The sequence below is a fragment of the Malus sylvestris genome, chromosome 16, assembly GCF_916048215.2.
Source record: "Malus sylvestris chromosome 16, drMalSylv7.2, whole genome shotgun sequence".
Lineage (NCBI taxonomy): Eukaryota > Viridiplantae > Streptophyta > Magnoliopsida > Rosales > Rosaceae > Malus > Malus sylvestris.
In genome coordinates this window covers 12,389,453-12,411,632 of record NC_062275.1, presented here as the reverse complement: position 1 = coordinate 12,411,632, position 22,180 = coordinate 12,389,453, and the positions used below count along the sequence as shown (strand labels likewise).

At 36.6% G+C, this 22,180-nt stretch overlaps 2 protein-coding genes across 2 annotated transcripts; both read left to right on the top strand.

The window, feature by feature from the left end:
• Positions 1-12,437: 12,437 nt before the first annotated feature.
• On the top strand, positions 12,438-14,132 carry LOC126608241 (multiple organellar RNA editing factor 3, mitochondrial). Its single transcript, XM_050276098.1, has 4 exons — positions 12,438-12,884; positions 12,960-13,057; positions 13,479-13,544; positions 13,654-14,132. Exons 1-4 carry the CDS (start codon positions 12,514-12,516, stop codon positions 13,896-13,898), a joined length of 780 nt encoding a protein of 259 aa, XP_050132055.1. The 5' UTR covers positions 12,438-12,513; the 3' UTR covers positions 13,899-14,132.
• Positions 14,133-15,494: 1,362 nt separating this feature from the next.
• Positions 15,495-18,074, top strand: LOC126608238 (nucleoporin nup189-like). The gene is made up of 2 exons (XM_050276094.1): positions 15,495-16,996; positions 17,671-18,074. The coding sequence occupies exons 1-2, from the start codon at positions 15,695-15,697 to the stop codon at positions 17,842-17,844; spliced, it is 1,476 nt and encodes a 491-aa protein (XP_050132051.1). The 5' UTR covers positions 15,495-15,694; the 3' UTR covers positions 17,845-18,074.
• The last annotated feature ends 4,106 nt before the right edge of the window (positions 18,075-22,180 follow it).

Genomic DNA, 22,180 nt, shown 5'->3' with positions numbered 1-22,180 from the left:
ATATATATATTACTTAGGTAAAACATATATTCAAGCCCTAGCCGTTTACCATGAAATATATGAGTAATATAATCAAGTTACTGTCCACAATTGCATTTAAAATCATAACGTAGATGCAGTTCATCTGCCTATAAGTGTTGATCATGTTTTCATGGTTAGACTTTAAATGGCATAACATGATATATGCATTATACCAGATGTGGTATTTCCATCTGCTCATAAGTGTTAGAAACAACCATGAAAGTAACTGATATAATGCATATGTTAGTGTTAGAAGTGTTTTAATTCATCAGCTTATAAGTGTTGAATTAATCTTGTCTTATGAAGTTTAGTGGGATGTTTAATTTTTAAAGTATGCATGTTGTTCATTCAATTATGAATGTTGTGAACACAGTTCAAACCTTATGTGGTACAAACTACAAAAAGTGGAAGCAAGACTTAGACATATGTCTGGGGTTAATGGATCATGACATAGCTATCAAGGAGGACTTTCCTCCAAAACCTACTACAGATGCAACTATTGATGTCAAGGCCAAACACGAAAAGTGGTTGAAAGCAAATCGTATTGCTCTTCTGGTAATCAAAAAGTCCATGTCTGACATAGTGAGGGGAGGAATACCAGATGCTGAGAATCCAAATGAGTATCTGACCTCGATCCATGAGAAATTCAAAGAATCAAACAAAGCTGAAACATGTAATTTCATGAATGATCTTATGTCAAAGAAATATAATGGTATGGGATGTGTGAGAGAGCATATACTGGAGCTGCTGGACATTGGTGCAAAACTGAATGCACTGGATGTTCCCATGAGTGATGCATTCTTGGTTCATGTAGCACTTAATTCATTACCTAATGAAAACTCATAATTGAAGAGCACATATAATGCACATAAAGAGAAGTGGAGTTTAAATGAATTAATTACCATATGTGTGCATGAAGAACAACACATCAGGTCTGAGATAATTGACAAGAAGGTCAACATGGTGAATGAGTTCAAGAACAATGTTCAAAAGCCAGAAAGTGGGAAAGATACATCAAAGCTTGGAGTGAATAAGAACTCCAAAAGCATCAAAGGGAAGTGTTTCTTCAGCAAGAAACTCGGCCACATGAAGAGAAACTGCCAGAAATATAAGAAGCGGCTCGAAAGTGGCAAGGGAAGTGGCAAGGGAAAAGGTAATATTGCAATTTATAAAGGTGAAGTATTAGTTTGTTTTGAAACAAATAACACTGAGTTTGCTAGAGATTCATGGTGGGTTGACAGTGGTGCTTCGATACATGTGACAAATTCTTTGCAGGGCTTCATAAACAAGAGGGTGCCAAGAAAGGATGAAATCTCAGTGATCGTGGGAATTGGAGACAAAGCTACTATCAAGTTCATTGGAACAATTAGAATTAAGTTAGAGTCTGGTTTTATTTTGGAATTACAATATGCCTGTTATGTACCTTCAATTAAAAGGAACATAGTGTCAGTTAGTCAGCTTGTTAAGAAAAATTTTGAATTATCAATAAATGACAGTGGCTTCATTATTTACCAAGATTTGCAAGTTATTGGAAATGGTTTTCATATTGGTGGCATGTTTCAACTTAACTGCAAAGAATCTTGTTACATGGCTAATATGGTTAGACATAAAGGACTTAATCAAAGTGAGACATCGTCCACTCTCGCGCATAAAAGATTGGGTCACATTTCGATTGAGAGGGTTAAGATTCTGAGCAAAACTGGTATATTGCCAAAGTTAGAATTACACCACCATGTCACATGTATTGAATGCATAAAAGGAAAAATGGTTAACTCACACAAAAAGGATGCAACCAAAAGCATTGATCTCCTTGAGCTTGTGCACACGGATATATGTGGACCTTTCCCCACGCAAACATATGATGGTTATAAGTATTTTATAACCTTCATGGATGACTTCTCAAGATATTGTCACTTATATTTGCTCTCTGAAAAATCAAGTGCACTTATGGCTTTTAAAATCTACAAGGCTGAGGTAGAGAAGCAGTTAGAGAAAAGAATTAAGGTGGTGAGATCCAATAGATGGGGTGAATACTATGGGAGATACACTGAGCATGGCAGAAACCCTGGACCCTTTGCACTTTACTTACAAAATGAAGGGATAATAGCTCAGTACACGAATCCTGGTACTCCACAACAAAACAGAGTATCAGAAGGGAGAATCACACATTAAAAGACATGGTAAGAAGCATGATGAGTGCAACAAACTTTCCAATGTACTTGTGGGGTGATGTCATTAAGACTGCAAACTACATATCCAATAGAGTTCCCAACAAATCTGTGACTACAACACCTTTTGAATTGTGGTACAAAAGAAAGCCAAGTCTGCAGCATTTGAGAATTTTGGGTTGTAAGGCTGAGGCAAGGGTATATAACCCTCAAGAAAGAAAGCTAGACCTTAAAACAGTGAGATGTTACTTCGTGGGATATCCTCATGGAACAAAGGGTTACAAGTTCTATTGCCCCAATCACTCCAATAGATTTGTTGAGACTGGGAAAGTGAAATTTATAGAAGAAAGATCAATGGAAGCAACCAACAACGAGATTGTTTTTTTTAAGAGAAAACCGAAGAGATCACAACTAATTCATTGCATCATATTGTGCCAAGTGAAGACAACCATTTAGACTTGGACCATATTGCTCTAGTTACAGATAATGGTATACATGAAACACAAATGAATGCAAATAATGATGTAGTGAATGAACAAGATGATGCAGACAATGTAATACAGACACAAACCAAGCTAAAGAAGAAATATTGAACCAGGTTGCATTTGAACTCAGAAAGTCAACAAGATTGAGAAAACCTGTAATCTCAAATGATTTAGTGGTGTATTTGAATGAGGCTGACGTTGATATTGGAGAACCATTAACTTACAAAGAAGCAATGAACAGTCTGCAACAAAATGAATGGTTAAAAGCTATGAAATCAGAACTTGAGTCTATGCAGAAAAATGAAGTTTGGCAACTTGCAGTTTTGCCAAAAGGGTCCAAGCCTATAGGATGTAAATGGGTATACAAAAGAAAAATGAAGTCTGGCAACTTGCAGTTTTGCCAAAAGGGTCCAAGCCTATAGGATGTAAATGGGTATACAAATCAAAGAAGGACTTGAAGGGAAATATATAGAGGCTAAAAGCTAGGCTTGTAGCTAAAGGGTACACTCAACAAGAAGGAGTATACTACAATGAAACGTTATCACCAATTTCTACAAAAGACTCCTTCAGGTTTGTGATGGCTCTAGTTGCTCACTATGATTTATTTAATCAAATGGGTGTTAAAACATCCCTTTTAAATGGCAAACTTGAAGAAGAAATATATATGAGACAACCTAAAGGATTCATCAATGAAGGAGAGAGGGAATTGGTCTGCAAACTTAAGAAATTCATATATGGATTAAAGCAGGCATCCAGACAATGATACCTAAGATTTGATGAAGTTATGCAATCACATGGTTTTGTAGAGAACTCTGAAGATGAATGCATTTATGTCAAGTCCAGTGGGAGAAATTTCATCATCTTTGTACTGTGTGTGGATGATATATTAATTGCAGGCACAAATTTGAGTCTACTGCAAGAAACTAAAATCCTGTTGAGTGATAACTTTGAGATGAAAGATATGGGAGAAGCCTCATATTTTCTTGGAATAGAAATTACACGTGATAGGAAAAGAGGTCTACTTGGTCTATCGCAAAAGGGTTATATTGACAAGGTTCTGAAAAGATTTAACATGTCAAACTGCAATGGCAGTGAAGTGCCAGTTACTAAAGGAGATAAATTAAGCAAGGAGCAGTCTCCCAAAACTGATGTTGAGAAAAGGGAAATAGAAGACAAGTCATATGCTTCAGTGGCATGTAGCTTAATGTATGCACAAGTATGCATTATACCTAATATATCTTTTGCATTGAGTCTATTGGGAAGATATCAGTCAAATATGGGGCAAGCACATTGGATTGCAGCCAAGAAAGTGATGAGGTACTTACAGAAAACCAAGGACTATAAGTTGGTTTATAGGAAGGGTACAGACTTGGGAATTATTGGTTATTGTGGTTCAGACTTTGCAGGATGTCAAGATTCATTGAAATAGACATCAAGCTATATATTCATGATGGCATGATATGCTATTTCTTGGAAAAGCATGAAGCAAAAGAACATAGCAACGTCCACAATAATGGCTGAATACATGGCATGTTTTAAGGCTACTTCACAGGCTATATGGATTGGTAAATTCATAAAAAGGATAAGTGTGCTAAAGATTATTAATAGGCCATTGCAAATCTTTTGTGACAACACTGCAGCTATGTTCTACTCCAAGAATAGCAAGAGGTTTTCAGGGACCAAGCACATGCATATCAAGTATAGACTTATTAGAGAAAAGATCAAACAAGGTTTCGTCAAGGTCAGTTAAATTGACATTACATCAATGCTTACAGATCCCTTGAATAAAGTGCTGCCAATTGCAGCTTTTAAGAAGCATGTAAAGAATATGGGTTTGGTCGTAAGTTTTAATATGCTGAGTTAGTGGGAGTAGATGTTGTTGGCAAATTTTTCAATGAGTAAGTGAATTATTTTCACAAGGGTTTTATGGATTGTAGTTTGTTACTTAAAAGGTTTTGAATTCATGAAGTATGTTTTCTGATTAAGTGTTCACATAAAGCAAAATACATGCATGCATCTAGGAAAATCTTGTCTGCATTTTTGTTATTACCGTATATGTTTTAAGTTGCAGGAAGGTTGTGAATCACTCATTGAGTGACACACACTTGCCAACAAGTATGCAGGCTTATTCAAAGCATAAAGTGTAATCGCGTGATTACAATAAAGAGGATCTGAGATGATATAAGGAAGACAAAATTACAGTTAAGAGTTCATCTCTCGATCATAATTAGATGGTGTTTCATGTAGATAAGACATTCAACATGTGTGATTATGAAGGTTCTGAGTTACGATAACTTTACAACCTTGTTAGTTCCATGTTGTATGATTTATTTGACAGAAACTTGGATAAGGATGGGACATAATCACTTTACATGGCCATTAAGACTGTATTGGTCTCTAATCTAAGACAAAACATGAACATTACATTTTGTAGATCAAGTGGGAGAATGTTGGACTTGTTCGGCATAAATCAACCTTAATATGGTCTACTACATGTAATAGGAATGTATCATTAGAGAATAATATATATTGTGATTTGGTTACCCAAAGATGTCAATCCTATATTGTGAGTCTTATATAGGAAATAGGATTGATGTAATCCTTATACGATCATGATTATGATATATTACTTGGAGGTCAAGAAAGTAGATTTAGTATTTCCTTTATGGAAGGAACTTTAAGTCTTTTGACCAATGTAAATAATGGTCCTTATGAACCCTAAAACACACAAGAAAGGCTTCCCATTGAACATAGTGTTAAAGTTAGGAATTCATAGAAGACCAGGTGTTTTCTTCTCGGTGCAAACTATCTTCATGGCAGCTGCATGAGCTACATCTTGTTAGGGTTTCATTGTGTTTACGTATCAACTACATGCATGTAGTGTTTTAGTTATATAACCTTAAGGAGATAATATAGAGTAAATCGAATTCTAAAAGATTTAGATCATTGTTGCACTCTGGAATCTCACTTGACATCTTTCAAACTAATTAATGTTTCCGCTGCCATTCATAATTTGCATTAATAGATTATGTGTAATAAGAGAGATTGAATATGCAGATATGTGTGATGTGAATTTTGGACATTTTTTTAACATGAATCTGTGTATTATACTCATGATGAATTGTTTATTCTAAATATGTCTTCTTCGCTATGATTGTAAGGCTATATATATATATGATTAAATTGGTTCATTGTGTATGATTTGAGTGAAGTAGGATGGAAATCAGGAATCTCATTTAGATTCAAAGTGTTAATTTCATCATTGTATTCTGCAATTTCACTTAAGTCAATTAATTTGGCATCTGTGCCAATACTCACTGCTGGTAGCAACTATCAGAAGTGGAGGAAGGAGATAAGATTGTTATTGACACTAAATGAGCAAGATATTACACTTGATACACCTCAACCAACCCCTCTCACGGACAAAAGTACAAAGGCTAAAAAGGCTGATTTTGAGAAGTATGTTAGGGCAAATAAGGTTGCTCTTTCAATATTGGATAGTGGAATGACCGACACCGTGCGTGGGGGCATCAAGAAGTGTGATCTTGCATCTGACTATATCAAGGCTATTGAAGGAAAATTCAAGGTATCTCAAAAGGCTGAGATTGCTCAGCACATGACCTTACTCACTAGTTATAAGTTTGAATAAGGAATCTCTATTAGGGATCATATTATGAAACTGTCTGATGTTGCTGAGAAACTCAATTCCTTGGAATTGGATGTCAGAATATGTGAAAAGCAATTGATGTTTATGATTCTGCAAGCTTTGCCACATAAATTTAGTCAACTAAAGGTCTCATACAACACTCAGGACAAGTCTTGGTCTGTGGATGAACTTATAGCTCAATGTGTACAAGAAGAAAGTCGACAAAATCAAGAAAGGTCCAAAGAAGTTCAATCTGTCAATTATGTACAAGCTACTAAGGCTAGGAACTCCAATTCTGGTAAGTTCCCCAAAACCAAGATTGTTGATAAAACTATTGTGCCTACTAAGAGTTCCAATTCCTCTAAGTTTAATAATCTTAATGTGAAGCCTAAGAATATAGAAAAGGTTAGATGTCATCACTGTAAGACTAAGAGCCACTATAGAAAAGATTGTGAGATTTTTAAGAACTGGTTGAGGGCTAAAGGAAAATATGATGTGTATGTATGTGAAGAGTCAAATCTCATTAAAGTTCCTATTAATTCATGGTGGTTGGACACAGGTTCATCAGTGCACATTACAAACTCATTACATGGTTTCAAAAAGCAAAAGGAAACTAATTGCTTCGATGTTTATGTTGGAGAAGGGACAAGGGTAAACGTAGAAGCTGTTGGGAAAGTTAGACTAAAACTAGACACAGGTTTTATAATGGAATTAGATAATGTCTTATAGGTCCCTACCATGAAGAGAAACTTGATATCTGCATCAAAGTTGGTTAAACAGAAGTATGTGTTCATTGGTGATGATAAATGTATTAAGTTTTTCTTCAAGGGGCCCTTAATTGGTAAAGCATTCATGTCTGATCACTTATGGAGATTACAGTGCACACTAGAAGTCAGTCACTTGCAAGTTTTGCATGTCACAACCTAAATGATGCACGGTTTTGATCACACTTTCATGATTTGACATAAGAGATTGGGACGTATTTCTAAAGACAGGATTGCTCAGTTGTGAAAGTCCAATTTGATCCCCAACTTTGATTTCAAGAATGCACCTGAGTGTGTAGATTGCTTGAAATGAAAGATGATCAATGTTAGGAAATTGGATGTTAAGAGAAGTCAAAGTGTACTGGAAATTATACATAGTGATGTCTGTGGTCCGTTTCCAATCAAAACCATAAGTGTGAATTTGTACTTTGTGAGTTTTATTGATGACTTTTCCAGATATTGTCATCTCTTTCTAATTAGTGAAAAGTCCTCAGTCCTTAATTGCTTCAAGATCTTCAAATATGAAGTTGAAAAACAATTAAATGCAGTGATTAAGATTGTTAGATCAGATAGAGGATGGGAATACTTTAGTAGGCACACAGAGGCAGGTCAACAGAAAGGTCACTTTGCTTGTTTTCTTGAACAACAAGGGATTATGGCACAATATACCACCCCTGGAATATCTCAACAAAATGGGGTGGCGAAAAGAATGAATAGAACATTAATGGGGATGGTAAGGAGCATGATCACAAGATCCAAGCTGTCTAGTTTTCTTTAGAGATAATCTCTGAAAACTGCAAACTACTTATTGAACAGGGTTCCTTCGAATGCAATACCAAAGACACCATTTGAAATCTGGACAGGCAGGAGACCTAGTTTTGATCACTTTCATGTTTGGGGTTGTAAGGCAAAAGCTAGGTTTTATAATCCTAATGAGAAAAAGCTTGATTTCATAACTATATCATGTTTTTTCATTGGATATTTTGAAAAGTCAAAAGGTTTCAAGTTTTATTGTCCTGGAGCACATACTAGGGTTCAAGAAACTCATAATGCAGTGTTTCTAAAAGATGATGATGTTTTTGAGCTGGTACAAGATAACTTTATTTTTGAAGAAGTTAACCAATCAATTGAATATGCACCTCGGATGGATTATGAATCGGTGCCCATATTAATTAGGTTGCCTGCATCCAACCTTGATTCAGACCAAGAAATAAATGACACTGTGAGTGCACAAGATACTCTAACAACAGAACAACCAAACACTGAAGGTGTTTACATTCAAGATCGATATACTCAGGTAACAGATCAGTCATTGGTACAACCTTCACCAAGAAAATCTGGGAGATTGGATTCAATGTCTAAGAATAATGTTTGGACAAACATCACAGAGTAAGCCTATAGGATGTAAATGGGTTCACAAAACTAAAAGAGATGTTGCTAGAAGAATTTAAAGGTATAAGGCTATATTAGTGGCAAAAGGCTTCACTCAGAGAGAAGGAATAAACTACAATGATACCTTCTCACCAGTCTTCCAAGGATTCCATGTAGGTTATCATGGCATTAACTGCTTATTTTGACTTGGAATTACATCAAATGGATGTAAAAATAGCTTTCTTGAATAGAGATGTATTGGAAGATATCTACATGGTTCAACCTATTGGATTTGTTGAAAGTGGAAAGGAAAATATGGTTTATAAGCTTAATAAGTCAATATATGGACTTAAGCAAACTTCAAGGCAATGGCTTCTCAAATTTGACCAAGTAATCACTGCACATGGGTTTATAGAGAACAAGTTAGATAATTGCATTTATCTTAAGTTCAAGGGATAAAAGTTCATTTTCTTAATTCTGTATGTTTATGGTAGTCTCCTTGCAAGTTCAGACAAGCAACTACTACAGGAAACTAAGGTTGTTCTCAGTACTAATTTTGATATGAATGACCTAGGTGAGGCCCATTATGTTCTAGGAATTGAAATTGTGAGAGAGAGAAACAGAAAGTTACTTGGTTTATCTTAGAACGGGTATATTGAAAGGGTGCTGAACAAGTTCAACATGGAGAATTGTAACAAAGCAGATGTTGCAATGAACAAGGGAGATAAAATCTGTAAATACCAGTGTCCTAAAACTGAAAATAAGGTCAAGTTGATGAAGATGAAACCGTATGCTTCATTAGTTAGTAGTCTTATGTATGCTAATATATGTACAATGCCAGACTTAGCATTTATTGTTGGTTTGTTAGGTAGATTTCAATCAAATCCAGGTGAGGCTCATTGGGTTGCAACAAAGAAGGTTTTGAGATATTTGCAGAAAACAAAAGGTTACATGTTTGTGTATGGCAAAGAGAATTCATTAAAACTGATTGGTTTCATAGATTCAGATCTTGTAGATGATAGGGGTGAGAGAAAGTCAACGAGTGGTTATGTGTTTATGTTGAATGAAGCTGTTGTTTCATGGAAAATTGCCAAGCAAACCATTATATCAACTTCGACAATGGAAGCTAAATTTGTTGCTTGTTTTGAAGGAATGAAACAAGTAGTTTGGCTTAGGAATTTTGTCACTGATATGAAGATTGTAGAATCTGTGAAATGACCTGTGAAGATGTTCTGTGATAATAGTGATGTTGTATTCTTCTCTAAGAATAACAAGAGAACTTCAGCCTCAAGGTTGATGGATGTCAAGTTTCTTAAAGTTAGAGAAGTTGTAAAAAATGAAGAGATTGAAATTTTGTATCTGCCAACTAATTTGATGGTTGCTGATCCACTTACAAAAGCACTGTCAAATAATGTGTTTAAGGTACATGTTATGAAGATGGGAGTCTTAGAATCTTTTGACAAGTGAGAGTGAACAAGAAATCAAAAGCTTTAAGGATTGCAATTGATGCTTCTTTGGTTAATCTTGGTTGCTGAAGCTGTGGACCTCGAGGTACAAGTTAGTTAGCTAGTATGTTGTGTTGGTATGACTTGTTTAGGTAGTGTTCCAGCTTATTTCTTTTCCTTTGTTGTTGTTTTAGTTGTCAATAAGGGTTCAATTTTCTTTTTGTGGGAAATTGATTGAACCAAAAGACAAATTTTATGAATAATAGTTTGATTTGCTAGAAAATCAATTGTGGATTTGTTGAGGTATTTCTGGAAACTATTGGTTTACATTGATTGGCTAAAGTTTTTAACTTTTGTTGAGATCAGTGGGAGTAATGTGATATGACATTGTTATTTACGTATGTTCACAAAATACAGGCTAGAGTACATTGTGATTCTTGAGATGAAATATGTGAGGTTGCAGATGGAATTCTAGAGTTCTGTACTTTAAATGTATGGGTGAAATTTGGATGTAAAGACAAGCTCTTGGTTAACTTAGACTTGGTGATCACTTCCATAAAATTTGATGTACTGGATGTTATGTTTCATTCTCAAGTGGGAGAATGTTAGCAGGGGCGGATCTAATAAGGGACCAAGGTGGTCTCAGGACTACCTGAAAGCTTGGATAAATGGCTGTGAGGACCTTCAATGACCACCCAAATCTGGGCAGTGGTGGAGAAGAACAGCAGCCATGGTTGCTGCACGCTGTTCAAAACAAGAGAAGGAACAAGAAAGCTAATTTTTTTTCTTAAATGACTTGGCCAAACGACGTCGTTTTGAGCCAAGTCATTAAAAAAATTTAAAAACTCACGTGATAGAGTGCTCACACTACCAATTTATTAATATTTAATAAAAGCCCATTCATTAGTCAGATTGATTTCAATCATTCACACTACCAATTTATTATACCTAATTGTCTGCTTCTCACGCTTCCCAAGCCAGCCGAAGGCCATTACCCATCAGCATCAACTTTAAAATTTCTATAAGTTTTCTAATTTAGTGTTAGTTGATACAGATTTGTTAGGATTTTTAGTTTTAGTATGAAATCCTGTCGGGGACAAATTTAGTATTTCTAACTTGTTTAGCATAAAGATTATGAATGAAAAGTTGTAGTTTGCCATTTATTTGTTCATCGCTATTTTCGTCTATTTTTTTAGAGCTTTTATATTGGGACCACCCTATGTTAAAATCATGGATCCGCCACTGAATGTTAGTATATGAGTATGAACATAACATTAGGTCCGGTTATAGTGTGAGAATTGGATATGGAAAAGTCTTGTTAATAAGCTTTAGTAGTCCTAATCCTTATAGGATTGGTAGTTCTGGTATAGCACTTAAAGTAGTACTGGGATTGTGATTATTCATATGTTTTGGTATGAATTGGATAATTGAATCCTACACTGATTCTAATAAATCAGTGAGGATTGGCTTGGTATATACACGCTAACCACTGCTCTTGCAATGTACGGCTCAATTTGATTCAAAGCCCTATTATTTGAGAGCACTAGCGAATTGCTAAAGAGGAGAAGGTTAAATGTTTCAAGGAGTTTCAATGCTTCATCATCTTCACCTGGTGTTGCAGGTATGTGTTCTATCTCATCTCTGCATATACAATCTGTTCTTGATGATTGTGGTTCAATGGCATCTCTACGATCTATGACATGGTATGTATGCATATATCTTACACCTCAATCCTCATCCAAGACCACCAAAGAAAACGTAAATGTTTTTAGAGAAACGACACCATTTTTAGCAAAGTTTAAAGTAAGTCATTTTTCTTAAGATTATAAAAAGCCCATTATCTCTCTCTCTCTCTCTCTCTCTCTCTCTCTCTCTCTCTCTCTCTCTCTCTCTCTCTCTCTCTCTCTCTCTCTCTCTCTCTCTCTCTCTCTCTCCTCTTCCTATCGTCTTATAAATTTGAGCTATTCCCAATCGTCTTATAAAAGGCCATTTACTCTGTTTGACCTATAATAATGTTGACTTAAAGACAATTAAAATAACATTAAAAGGTGGGATGTACGCTCAGCACACAGTGATATTGGTTGGCCAAGTGCTCAACAAAATGTCTCATCAGAAACACTAAAGAAAAAATTTTACCGCTACGCGTGCTATTGTTTAAATGCAACAAGAATAGTCTCATCCGCCACTATTTAGTTATGTTCTAGTGAGCTAACTTTCGAGCTTTTTAAAAAAAAAAAACAGGAAAGAAAACAACTCTGCAAATGATCGGTCAGAGTCCATAACCTTATCGGCCCTAAACGGAAAAGAAGGGGGAGTTGTCAGCGATTACGGCAAATGGTGGCTCTCTCGCCGGAGAAAGTGTGGTATGTTTCCTTTTATTAAATATTTAATTTCTTTACCAAGGGTAAAAGTGAAATATAGGAAACTGTTGGATGGCTGTGCCTCAATCGAATTTGTCATAGTTTAAGGACTTAAGGAAAAAACTTTTCCAAACGTCGTCGTTTCTTATCTTAATAACATTTAGAAAATGGAAATCAGAGTCACTCTTCTAACTCATCGTCTCAGTTTTTGACACTCGGAAGGCCGTAACAGCGACACAGAAAACACTGCGAAATGGCATACGCCGCCGCCCGGCGCACATTAGCCTCGGCCCTCAACCGAACCCTCGCTTCATCTTCCGCCTGTTCGAACTCCTCATTGTCCCCTCGCTCTCGCTTCGCCATCGCTCTCCTGAACAAACAACACGCCCAGCCCGCACCCGGTTCGGCGAACGTTCGGACCCTGTCCAGTAAATCCGGGTCGGGTTACTCTCCCCTGAACGACGCCTCTCCGAACTGGAGCAACCGCCCACCCAAGGAGACCATCCTCCTCGACGGCTGCGACTACGAGCACTGGCTCATCGTCATGGAGTTCGAAGACCCTAAGCCCTCCGACGAGGAGATGATCAACTCCTACGTCAAAACCCTAGCCACCGTTCTCGGAAGGTACCGAATTGACCAGCTTCTATAATATGCTTGGATATTCTTTTAGGTGGCTTTTGATGGTTTTTGGGATTTCAGTGAGGAGGAGGCGAAGAAGAAGATATACTCAGTTTCTACTTCGACGTATACCGGATTTGGGGCTTTGATTTCTGAGGAGCTTTCTCTGAAGGTCAAAGGTAATCGTTTTCGGGTTCTAGATTTTAGGGTTTAAGGGTTTTGGTGCTTGCCCTGCTTTAAATATTGGGTATTTCTGTTTTAGGTGGATAAGGGTTTAAGGGGTAAGATTAAAGTGCTTCTCTTTTTATGAATTAGGGTTTGTTTGATTGAAATGGATCGAGATATATAATAAAGATTCAGGTTTTAGGGTTTAAGTATAGTTATTTGTATGAATTATGGCTATTTGGTTTGAATTGCAATTAGATGTTAAGGGTTTAAGGGTTAAGTGGTTGAGGGGTTGCTTTTGATTGTTTCGGTTTCAAATATGTAATTTGTGATTGAATATGATGGCTTTCCGGCTTGGTTTTCTAAGCCTCCTGCTAATCATCTTCTGCATTTCGTATACAATTTGATTTGTATTGGATTGTTTTGTTTAAACAGGGCTGCCCGGTGTTCTATGGGTTTTGCCGGATTCATATCTCGATGTGCCCAACAAAGACTATGGAGGTCGGTATATGCTGAAACTTAAAATCATGTAGAAGTTTTTAATATTCAATTCGAACTTACCTTTCAAGTCGTGATTAGTTGTTTATATGTTTTCTTAAACCAATTGTAGGGGATCTATACATCGATGGGAAAGTCATTCCTAGACCACAGTATAGGTACAATGAAAGGCAACAACAAACTAGAAACAGGCCTCGTCCACGATATGATAGGCGCAGGGAAACAATGCAGGTTGAAAGGAGAGAGCCAATGCCAAGACAGATCAGGGGCCAGGATCAGAAAGAATCTGTGCAGCAAACAACTCAAAATGCAGCTCAAGGTGGAGGGACAGATTTTAACAGGGGCAATGGCTTTTAGATCGAAATATAGTTGCAGAGTCACAAAGTTCTCAATCCTAAGTTACTATGAATGAAAAGTTGGTGTTTTTGCACTTCGATTAATATTCCCTAGCATCGTTTTGAAGATAAGAAAGTCAATATTTGTGTCGGTCCTTTCTGGGATTTTGCCCGGTATTTGTTTTACGTCTGTTTATGTTGAGCTGTGCACTGAAGAACATCAAGTATTAGAATGAATTTAGTATGCTATTATCTATCTGTTTCCTTCATTGCATTCGTAATTAGAGAGATCCAAATGCATAAGTTTGTCGTAAGGTCTTATACAGTAAGCTTTGGGACTTGGTCATAGCAAAGGGTACTTCATTTCGCAGGAGGCATGTTAGTCTTAGGTGTTGGGAGAGGGCAAGCACCATGGAATGGAAACTTGTGCATGAAATTTACTGATTGGTGGGGTTTTTTTGGGTGGATTTGAGATGAGAAGTTTCCATTTCATGTCAATTGAAAGAAGCGTGTCCGTAGCATTGCCAAAAGAAGGCCCGACTCTAAGTTGTTCAAGAATAGTGGCGTTGAGTTTTCGACCCTTTGCCTAGTGTATGCACCTTGTTTCATGCGGCTGTTAGATGTGAAAAAACTGTTTCTTTCATTGTCTTTCTCTGGTGATGGTGGGTGAAAGTTCCATTGCAAAGAAAGACCCCAATTTCTATGTAAAGATATGGAAGGGCAGGATAGTATTGATTCGTAGTCTTATCGATTTCTAATTCTTTGATCTCCTTTCTCAAGATGCCTCTGTCATGTTTAATAATTCGTAATCAAAATCAAAATGTAATATGGCATGTTTATTATCCCAAATTGCAATCAAGCAACGCTGAAGCAAGTCTCTATTTGAAGAGATTATGGTTGATCGGGAGCAATTTTCACCCATTAACCTTTCCTTTTTCATCAGCAGGTACTCTCCATGGAACACCAAGATTGGTATCCGTTTGCCTTCTTGTTTGTCTCTTTCGATCCTTCATTCCCTCCCTTGTACCAAACCACCCATGATGGGTAACCAGGTTAAGCGTTGAACTGAAATGTGGTGCCAAAAGTGATGTGATTGTGAGCCTCAAATGAAAGTTTAAACATCTAGCTTTAGCTTGAAAACGAGATTACAGATGATACTTGTTCTGATCTTCCTCCATTATCATCGAACACTTACACTATCATATCAATAGATAAATAAATTTTGTTAATCAAGCATCATTATATATAGATTTTTTATCACACCATTATACATGCAACAATAATTATAATTTTGAATTAGATTACATTTCATGCTTGGTAATCTGCATATCAAATCCATCAAAAACAGGAATGATATTATAATTAAGCTAAATTTAACAAATGAGCGAAGAACTCATACTAAATGCATAAAGCACATTTAAACACATTTCTCTAGCCAATTTGAATACGCTAAAACTCAGCAACATGAAAACGTCTACATCTCCAAATTAATTTTGTTGTATCAAATAGTTTTTAAAAAAATAAATAAATAAATAAAACAACAGTGGCAAGAACGTCAAAAACAAAACACCATACCCGTCCACATTTCAGGCCTCAGCAGTTAAAAGGACACCCAAAATAGAGCGGTGACAAATTGGCACCAAAATAAATCAAAACAATATTCCAAATCTACCAAGTGCGTGCCATCACCGACTTCCTCTTTCTCTCTCTGTCTCCGGAATCTGCAGATCTCAGAAAACTCTCCTCTCTCGGGTAAGCAATCTTACCGGATCTCATTTCTTTTGATCCAGACAAGTAAACAATTTCAATTCTATTACCATGAATTCCAACTTCGACTTCGATCTGGGTCTCGGATCCAGCCGACCCAAATCGCTCAACGATCAGAAGAACAAGACCTCATCTTTCTCCTCCGCCACCGCCGCCCAATCCCGACCCTCCTGGCAACAACCCACCGCCGGCAGAACCACGTCCTGGACCCACCAGCCGGCTCCGACCCAGACCGCCCGACCCGGATTGACCAACGCCCCAACTTCCATGGTCGGCGATATCTTCGGCAAGACCTGGACTTCCGCGGCTCCGGCGGTTTCCGCCACCCCGATCACCGTCGTCAATAAAAACCCAAATTTGTTTGGGGATTTGGTCAGCTCTGCCATGGGTGGTAAGATCAATAGTAATAGCAATGTTCCTTTGAAGAATGCGACCCCGGCTTCGAATAAGAGCTCGTTTTCCATGGGAAACGTGGCCGATTCGTTGCCCAAAACCACCACTGCTGCTAGTAACAGTTCGGTGAAAAGTGGTGGTGCAAATTATGGTGCTTCTGGGAATTTTGGGAGTTTCTCTGGTGGGTATAATAGCAATGCCAATAAGGTTAATAGTGGTGTCAATGCTAATAGTAATATGGGTGTGAATCTTGGAGGTCCTTCGCTGCGAAATATGGGCAGTGCTAGTGTTGGTGGCAGTGGATTGAGCACTAAGAAAGACCCTTTTGGTTCTTTGGTTGATCTCGCGTCGAAACCATCGGCTACTATTAATTCAGCGAGTAAAACCAGTGTTAAAAGTAGTGTTGATGATGCTTTTGGAGATTTTCAGAATGCTCCGAAACCAAGCACCGCCAATACTTCATTTGCCTCGAGTGCCTTCTCAGATAGCGGTTTTATGGGGTCAAATTCGGATTCTGGCTTTGGGGATTTTGGGGTTTCGGCAAAGCCAAGCCCTGTTCAGTCTACTAACAATGATCCCTTCGACGTGTTATTTACCCCATCTTCGGTTTCGACTGGAGGTGTAGCAACAGCGAATAATGGGGTTGGAATGCAGCAATCCTCTGAAGTTGATGATTGGGGGACAGAGTTTGGAGGAGGACATGGTGACGGTGGTTCAACAACTGAGCTTGAGGGTCTTCCACCTCCTCCTGCTGGGGTGTCAGCTTCAACAGCAAAGAATAAAGGAATGGATAATTACAAGCAAGGGCAGTATCCTGACGCTATTAAGTGGCTTTCTTGGGCTGTGATTCTTCTTGAGAAAGCAGCTGATAGTGCTGGCATTGCGGATGTTTTGTCAAGCAGGGCCTCATGTTACAAAGAAGTTGGGGAGTATAAGAAAGCTGTGGCGGACTGCACAAAGGTATCTTCTTGCTTTCCTTAAGTTGTTTTCAACAATTTAGTTTGCACGTGCCAAATGTGAGTGCATATCATTGTAATTATTGGATTGATGTTGTTTGGTTGAAGTTGTAGTAGCTGCACAATTTTGTAAACTACTTGGATTTAGATATTAGTTCCTAAACAAATCGAACAATGAAATGTTAGCGTAAGGTAATGTTAGTGCAATACAGGTAACCTTATCCCAATTTTGCATGAGATGGGTAGATATTATTTCAATTCTTCTTGTAAGCTAAAGAAATGGAAACATTACTGCAATGGGTGTACATATTAGTCGTCCTTGCTTAGAGACCAACTAAGTCTGACTTAGCTCCCGTTGTCACCTGTTTTGTAGATGCATGTAATTTTTTTTTTAAAATACCTTTCCATTTCTCTAGCTATTTTCAGTTGGCCATGTTTTGATTGATGTGATAAAAGAAACATTGCTAATTCAAACGGTCCAAACATTTTAGCAGTGCATGTAGATGTATGGTTCTGAACTTCTGATAGACAAAATGCACAAATTCAACATTCGCAATCACTTCTTCCGCTTCTGCCCATCAATGCTGTTGATTAGTTTGAATCAAATGATATTATGTGTTCCATCTCCTTTATCTATCTGTAGAAGAGAGTTCATAGATATTGTTCAATCCTGTGCAGGTTCTAGATAAAGATGAAGCAAATGTATCTGTTCTGGTGCAGCGTGCACTCTTGTACGAAAGTATGGAAAAGTATAGATTTGGGGCAGAAGATCTGAGGACTGTTCTGAAGTTTGATCCAAGTAACAGGGTTGCAAGAAGCACCGTTCACCGCTTGACGAAATTGGCAGACTAGAGGGTTGTTGAAATTTTATATTTGCTAGTATATTCATTTAGGTCCATTGATACTTACGCTCTCTCCCCTCTTTACCGTCATAGATTTCTGGGGAATGTTACTCAAGACTTAGCCGTCGAGGATGGTTTTCACATGGATGATGTATTTTCTTTCTTCTGTTGTTTGCTACCGGAAATGGTTCTTTGTTACTTGAGAGTGATGTTGGAATTGAAAGATTGAATTGCACTGTACTTTGTCTTCCAAATTTATTTGTTTTGGTCAATAAATTTATTTGTTTGGGTGATATAGCTCCCTGTGTTTTTTAATGCTGCCAATGGGGGCAGAAAGCCCCAAACAGAAACCAACCAAAGTTATGTAACAGAGCAAAGATTTGGGCCAGTCTGGGCATGGAAACACCAAATATATATTGATGAATTCCAACGTTATAATCGGTAACTTGCACTATTTCTGACGCCTCAGTGTAATTAGAAGTAAAACTATTCAATATATTTAAGTTTGATTCTTGGTTTTTTATTTTCCATTTAACCGTTTAAACAATTATCCAACAAAAACGTAGAACTCGGATATAGCTCTTCATTGACATGAAAGTTATTGCGGTTAGTCTCCGACCGTATCCGTAGTCCATCCCTAGTAAGGATCCAAGTTGTGTGTGGGAAACCGCAAAACAAAGTAGCAAACCGGGAAAAGAAAAGGGTTCCGTACGCACCTGTTGGCGTGCATACGTACAAAATTAATTTGTTGAAAGATGACATGTTTTATGGACGAAGAGATTGTAGCATTGAACTGAAGATCACCAACATACAAGATCATCATCACTTTTTCAATTCCAAGATCACCACTCTGTCTCTCACCATAAACAAACAGTCATTCAGAGGTCTGCCAGCAACTATGACAGTTCAAATAGAGAGGGAGGGAAGGAGAGAGAGATTAGGAGGGGAGAGAATCCTTCTTTCTCTACCCTATGATTTTCTTCAATGCCTATATGCGTTCGATGTAGCAAATTAAGTGATGTGTCATCAATAAAAAGTGAAATGCGTGAATCAATACTATAATAATTTAATCATATTTCACGTCATATAGTTTACAAATTTGATTTAAAATTTTAGTCTTCTCATCTATTAATCCGATGTAATACGATAATTATGGAAAAAAAGAAACATAAAAGGATGACATCATTGAGATGTGAGGAGTTTATTTGTTTGTTGGACGCAGAAACAGAAGGCGTTTCTTTGTAACTTTATCTTCTTTCTTTGCTTCCAAAAAGCCTGCCGCTATGTTCTTATGGGATGACCAAATTCTATCCCCTCTCTATAAATAAATATTAATAAAATAAAATAAAATAATCAATCACATTCTTTTTTGGGCCTTTGTGGTCCCTGCTGGCAATTCCTGGGCAATTAAGCCCATCCATTCTATTGGGCTATACCTCCAAATTCCTAGCTATTCCTACCCTTTTGCAAAACTTTATTACAATTAAGCCCTCAAACTCCCCTTTTTCTAGTTAATAATCTTTTCCATATACTAAATGTTTTGGGTAACAACTTTTTAAAGGCCATTCTGGTGGAAATAGGTTGAAGAGGAGCATTTTTATTAAAAGTACTTTTATAAGAAGCATGATTCTTAAAAGCATAACAAAATTGTTTATTAGAAATTTAAGTTTTTTTTTTTAAATAGAAGTGTTTCCTAAAAAATCTAATAGGTGGTGTTATCCAAAAATCTCTCCCTCTTCTATGAGAGATTATCCACCTTTTTCGAGGGTCGGAAAGACTTACAGAGGCATTTCAGCCTTCCCTGGTCACAAGTATGGCTTCCACACCAGCAGCGAGTTTCGAACCCGAGACCTCCATTTTTTTTGTTTTAAGAAAGCATTGTAATCCGTCATTTACCACTGGACCACTAGTTCGTGGTTATCATAATACAAATCGTTGAATACTTGAAAACAAAAATTATGACTACTTGTATAATGACACTTTGTATACCGTGTCGTGTTCTTGGCACATTAAAAATTTATCCTCTTCTATAATTAGTGTCAAACTAGCTATTCATCTTTTGGTAAATATTTGGGTAACAAATTAAGAATCGTTATATGGGGAATATCTATGGCAAAATGATGTCCACACACTCATCTGTTATTCAATCTAAAACTCTGAAATACACAAAAATATAAAAAGAAAGAAAAATGTATAGAAATAATTTAATGTTAATTTTAGGTTGTAATACATGATAAAATATGGTTTGCTAAAAGTAGTTTTTCAAAACTTTATTTCACTCCTTTTATAGGTATAAGAGTACAAGTGGAGAGCACAAATAGCACTCCACTACAGATTTACTATATTTAGCAAAAGTTGGAAAGCTTCATTCTTTTTCTTATGTATTGAAAATGGTTAAAAGTTGTGTGCTTGTTTAATTCAACGAGTATCAACGAGCACAAGCACAAGATGGGAGGTTAGGATGAGCCTTTGCTTGCATGTTTTGTGTGTTTCTCTCATTGATATTTTGTTACAAGCATACAAATTGCTCGTTTGGAAGTACTTTTAAAATCATTGAAAATGTTTTTGGTAAAATTAATTTTGAGTTCCAAAAGCATTTTAAGTATTTTTTTTTTTATAAAGAAGCAACAAATATATACTTCCTGCATAAAACACTTAAGTACTTTTTCATGATCCACTTGGATTTTTAATAATGATTGGTTTAAAAAAAATTCACCAAAAACGCTTTTAATTATTTAAAAAACACTTCTAAACGAGCTCAAAATATTCTATTAAAAACTAAAGTGCTTTCTACGTTTCAAATACACAATAAGGATAAAATTAGAAGAAAAGATATTGTGTCTATGTTAACTCAATATTACATAGTTTGATAAATAAATAAATAAATAAAAACACCGAAACGGATCATAGTAATCGAAACATTCCAAATCTGTGTAAAGATTTATAATTTAAATGGCTAAGAGCGTTTGTACACATGAGATTATGTATTTAATCCCCTCGCCTAATAATATAGCTTTGCGTCAAGCTAAAAATTTGTGGCTGAGATCGTAATTAGCTCAAATATTGGAGTCATTTAACAGGGACGTCGGTCCAAATGAGCTGGTGCAAGCAATGCCTTGTTGCCCTGAATCTCATCCGTTAAAGTTTGGAGCCAAATCTAAGGCACGCGTTACGCTTCGTAACACTGTCAGCATAACCAACTGTTCCTTTGCACAGCGAGACAAACCCAAGTAACAGATTACCCTCTTGTAACTGCAAAGTCAGATCCTGCCCCATCACCAGCCCTTCAGTACCACTTGCCACCAGTGGGCCCCACGTAAATCGTACGTTCAAAATCAAATGCACGTATTTCCACCTCACCTTTCGATTCCTTTACTTTTTTCGGGATTTTCTATTTCGCACCAAACTTTTTAGAGCATCTCGTTGCCGATTGATCGCTGAGGGGATTCTCAATTAAAGTATGTTATCACAAAAAAATGTTAAGAAGACTGTCTTAAAATGAAAATTTCATGAATTCTCTGATACTTTATATTTTTTACATAATATTTTATAATATTAATGTAAAAATTGATGTTAAATTATGAGGTAACAAATAGTCTTTTTAGCATTTCTCTATAGGAGTGTTTCAGGTTGTGCACTTAGCTCTTTTTTTTTAGAAGTAGGAATTTTTACATTATTACTAATCAAAATTTAATGAGAATTGTTATTGTTACTCTTAAAATCTTATTTTAACTCTAAACTTTCTATAATTAGAAAGAAAAATACACTTGTTAAGAACTTAAGAGGGTAAAATAAGATTTTTGAAATACTAATAACAGTTCTCTTTAATATTTGTGCATAACTTTTTATAACTGTCCACATGTGAGATTGTGATTGACCACAATATTGGAGCCAAAATTCAGGAAAATTAACTATTTGTAGCTGGAGGTATCCTTTATATCAAATTTAGCTTCCTATATAAAATCTGCGACCAATTTATGGTTTAGGGTTTAAGAAAATGTTGTTGGACTCTGCCTTTCTCTAGTTTAAAAAAAGCACCCCTCATAAACTTAGCATAATAATTTATTCACTTTCTGCATGCACTTTTCTTTTTTCTAGCCCTATGATGTTGAACAAATCAAAGCAACGTTACCCTTATATTTACAACATGTAATGCATGCTTATATTTACAATATGTTACGTTACCCTTATTATTTTAAGTTAATCACGCATTTATCATGTAGAGTCACATAACAATGTTGATGTGCATTAAATACCGTTACAATGACATCTTTTCTTAAGTAAGCTTCTCATACATGCCGTGTCCTGAGAAAACAAGGCCCACTAAGACAACTTACTTTGTTTTT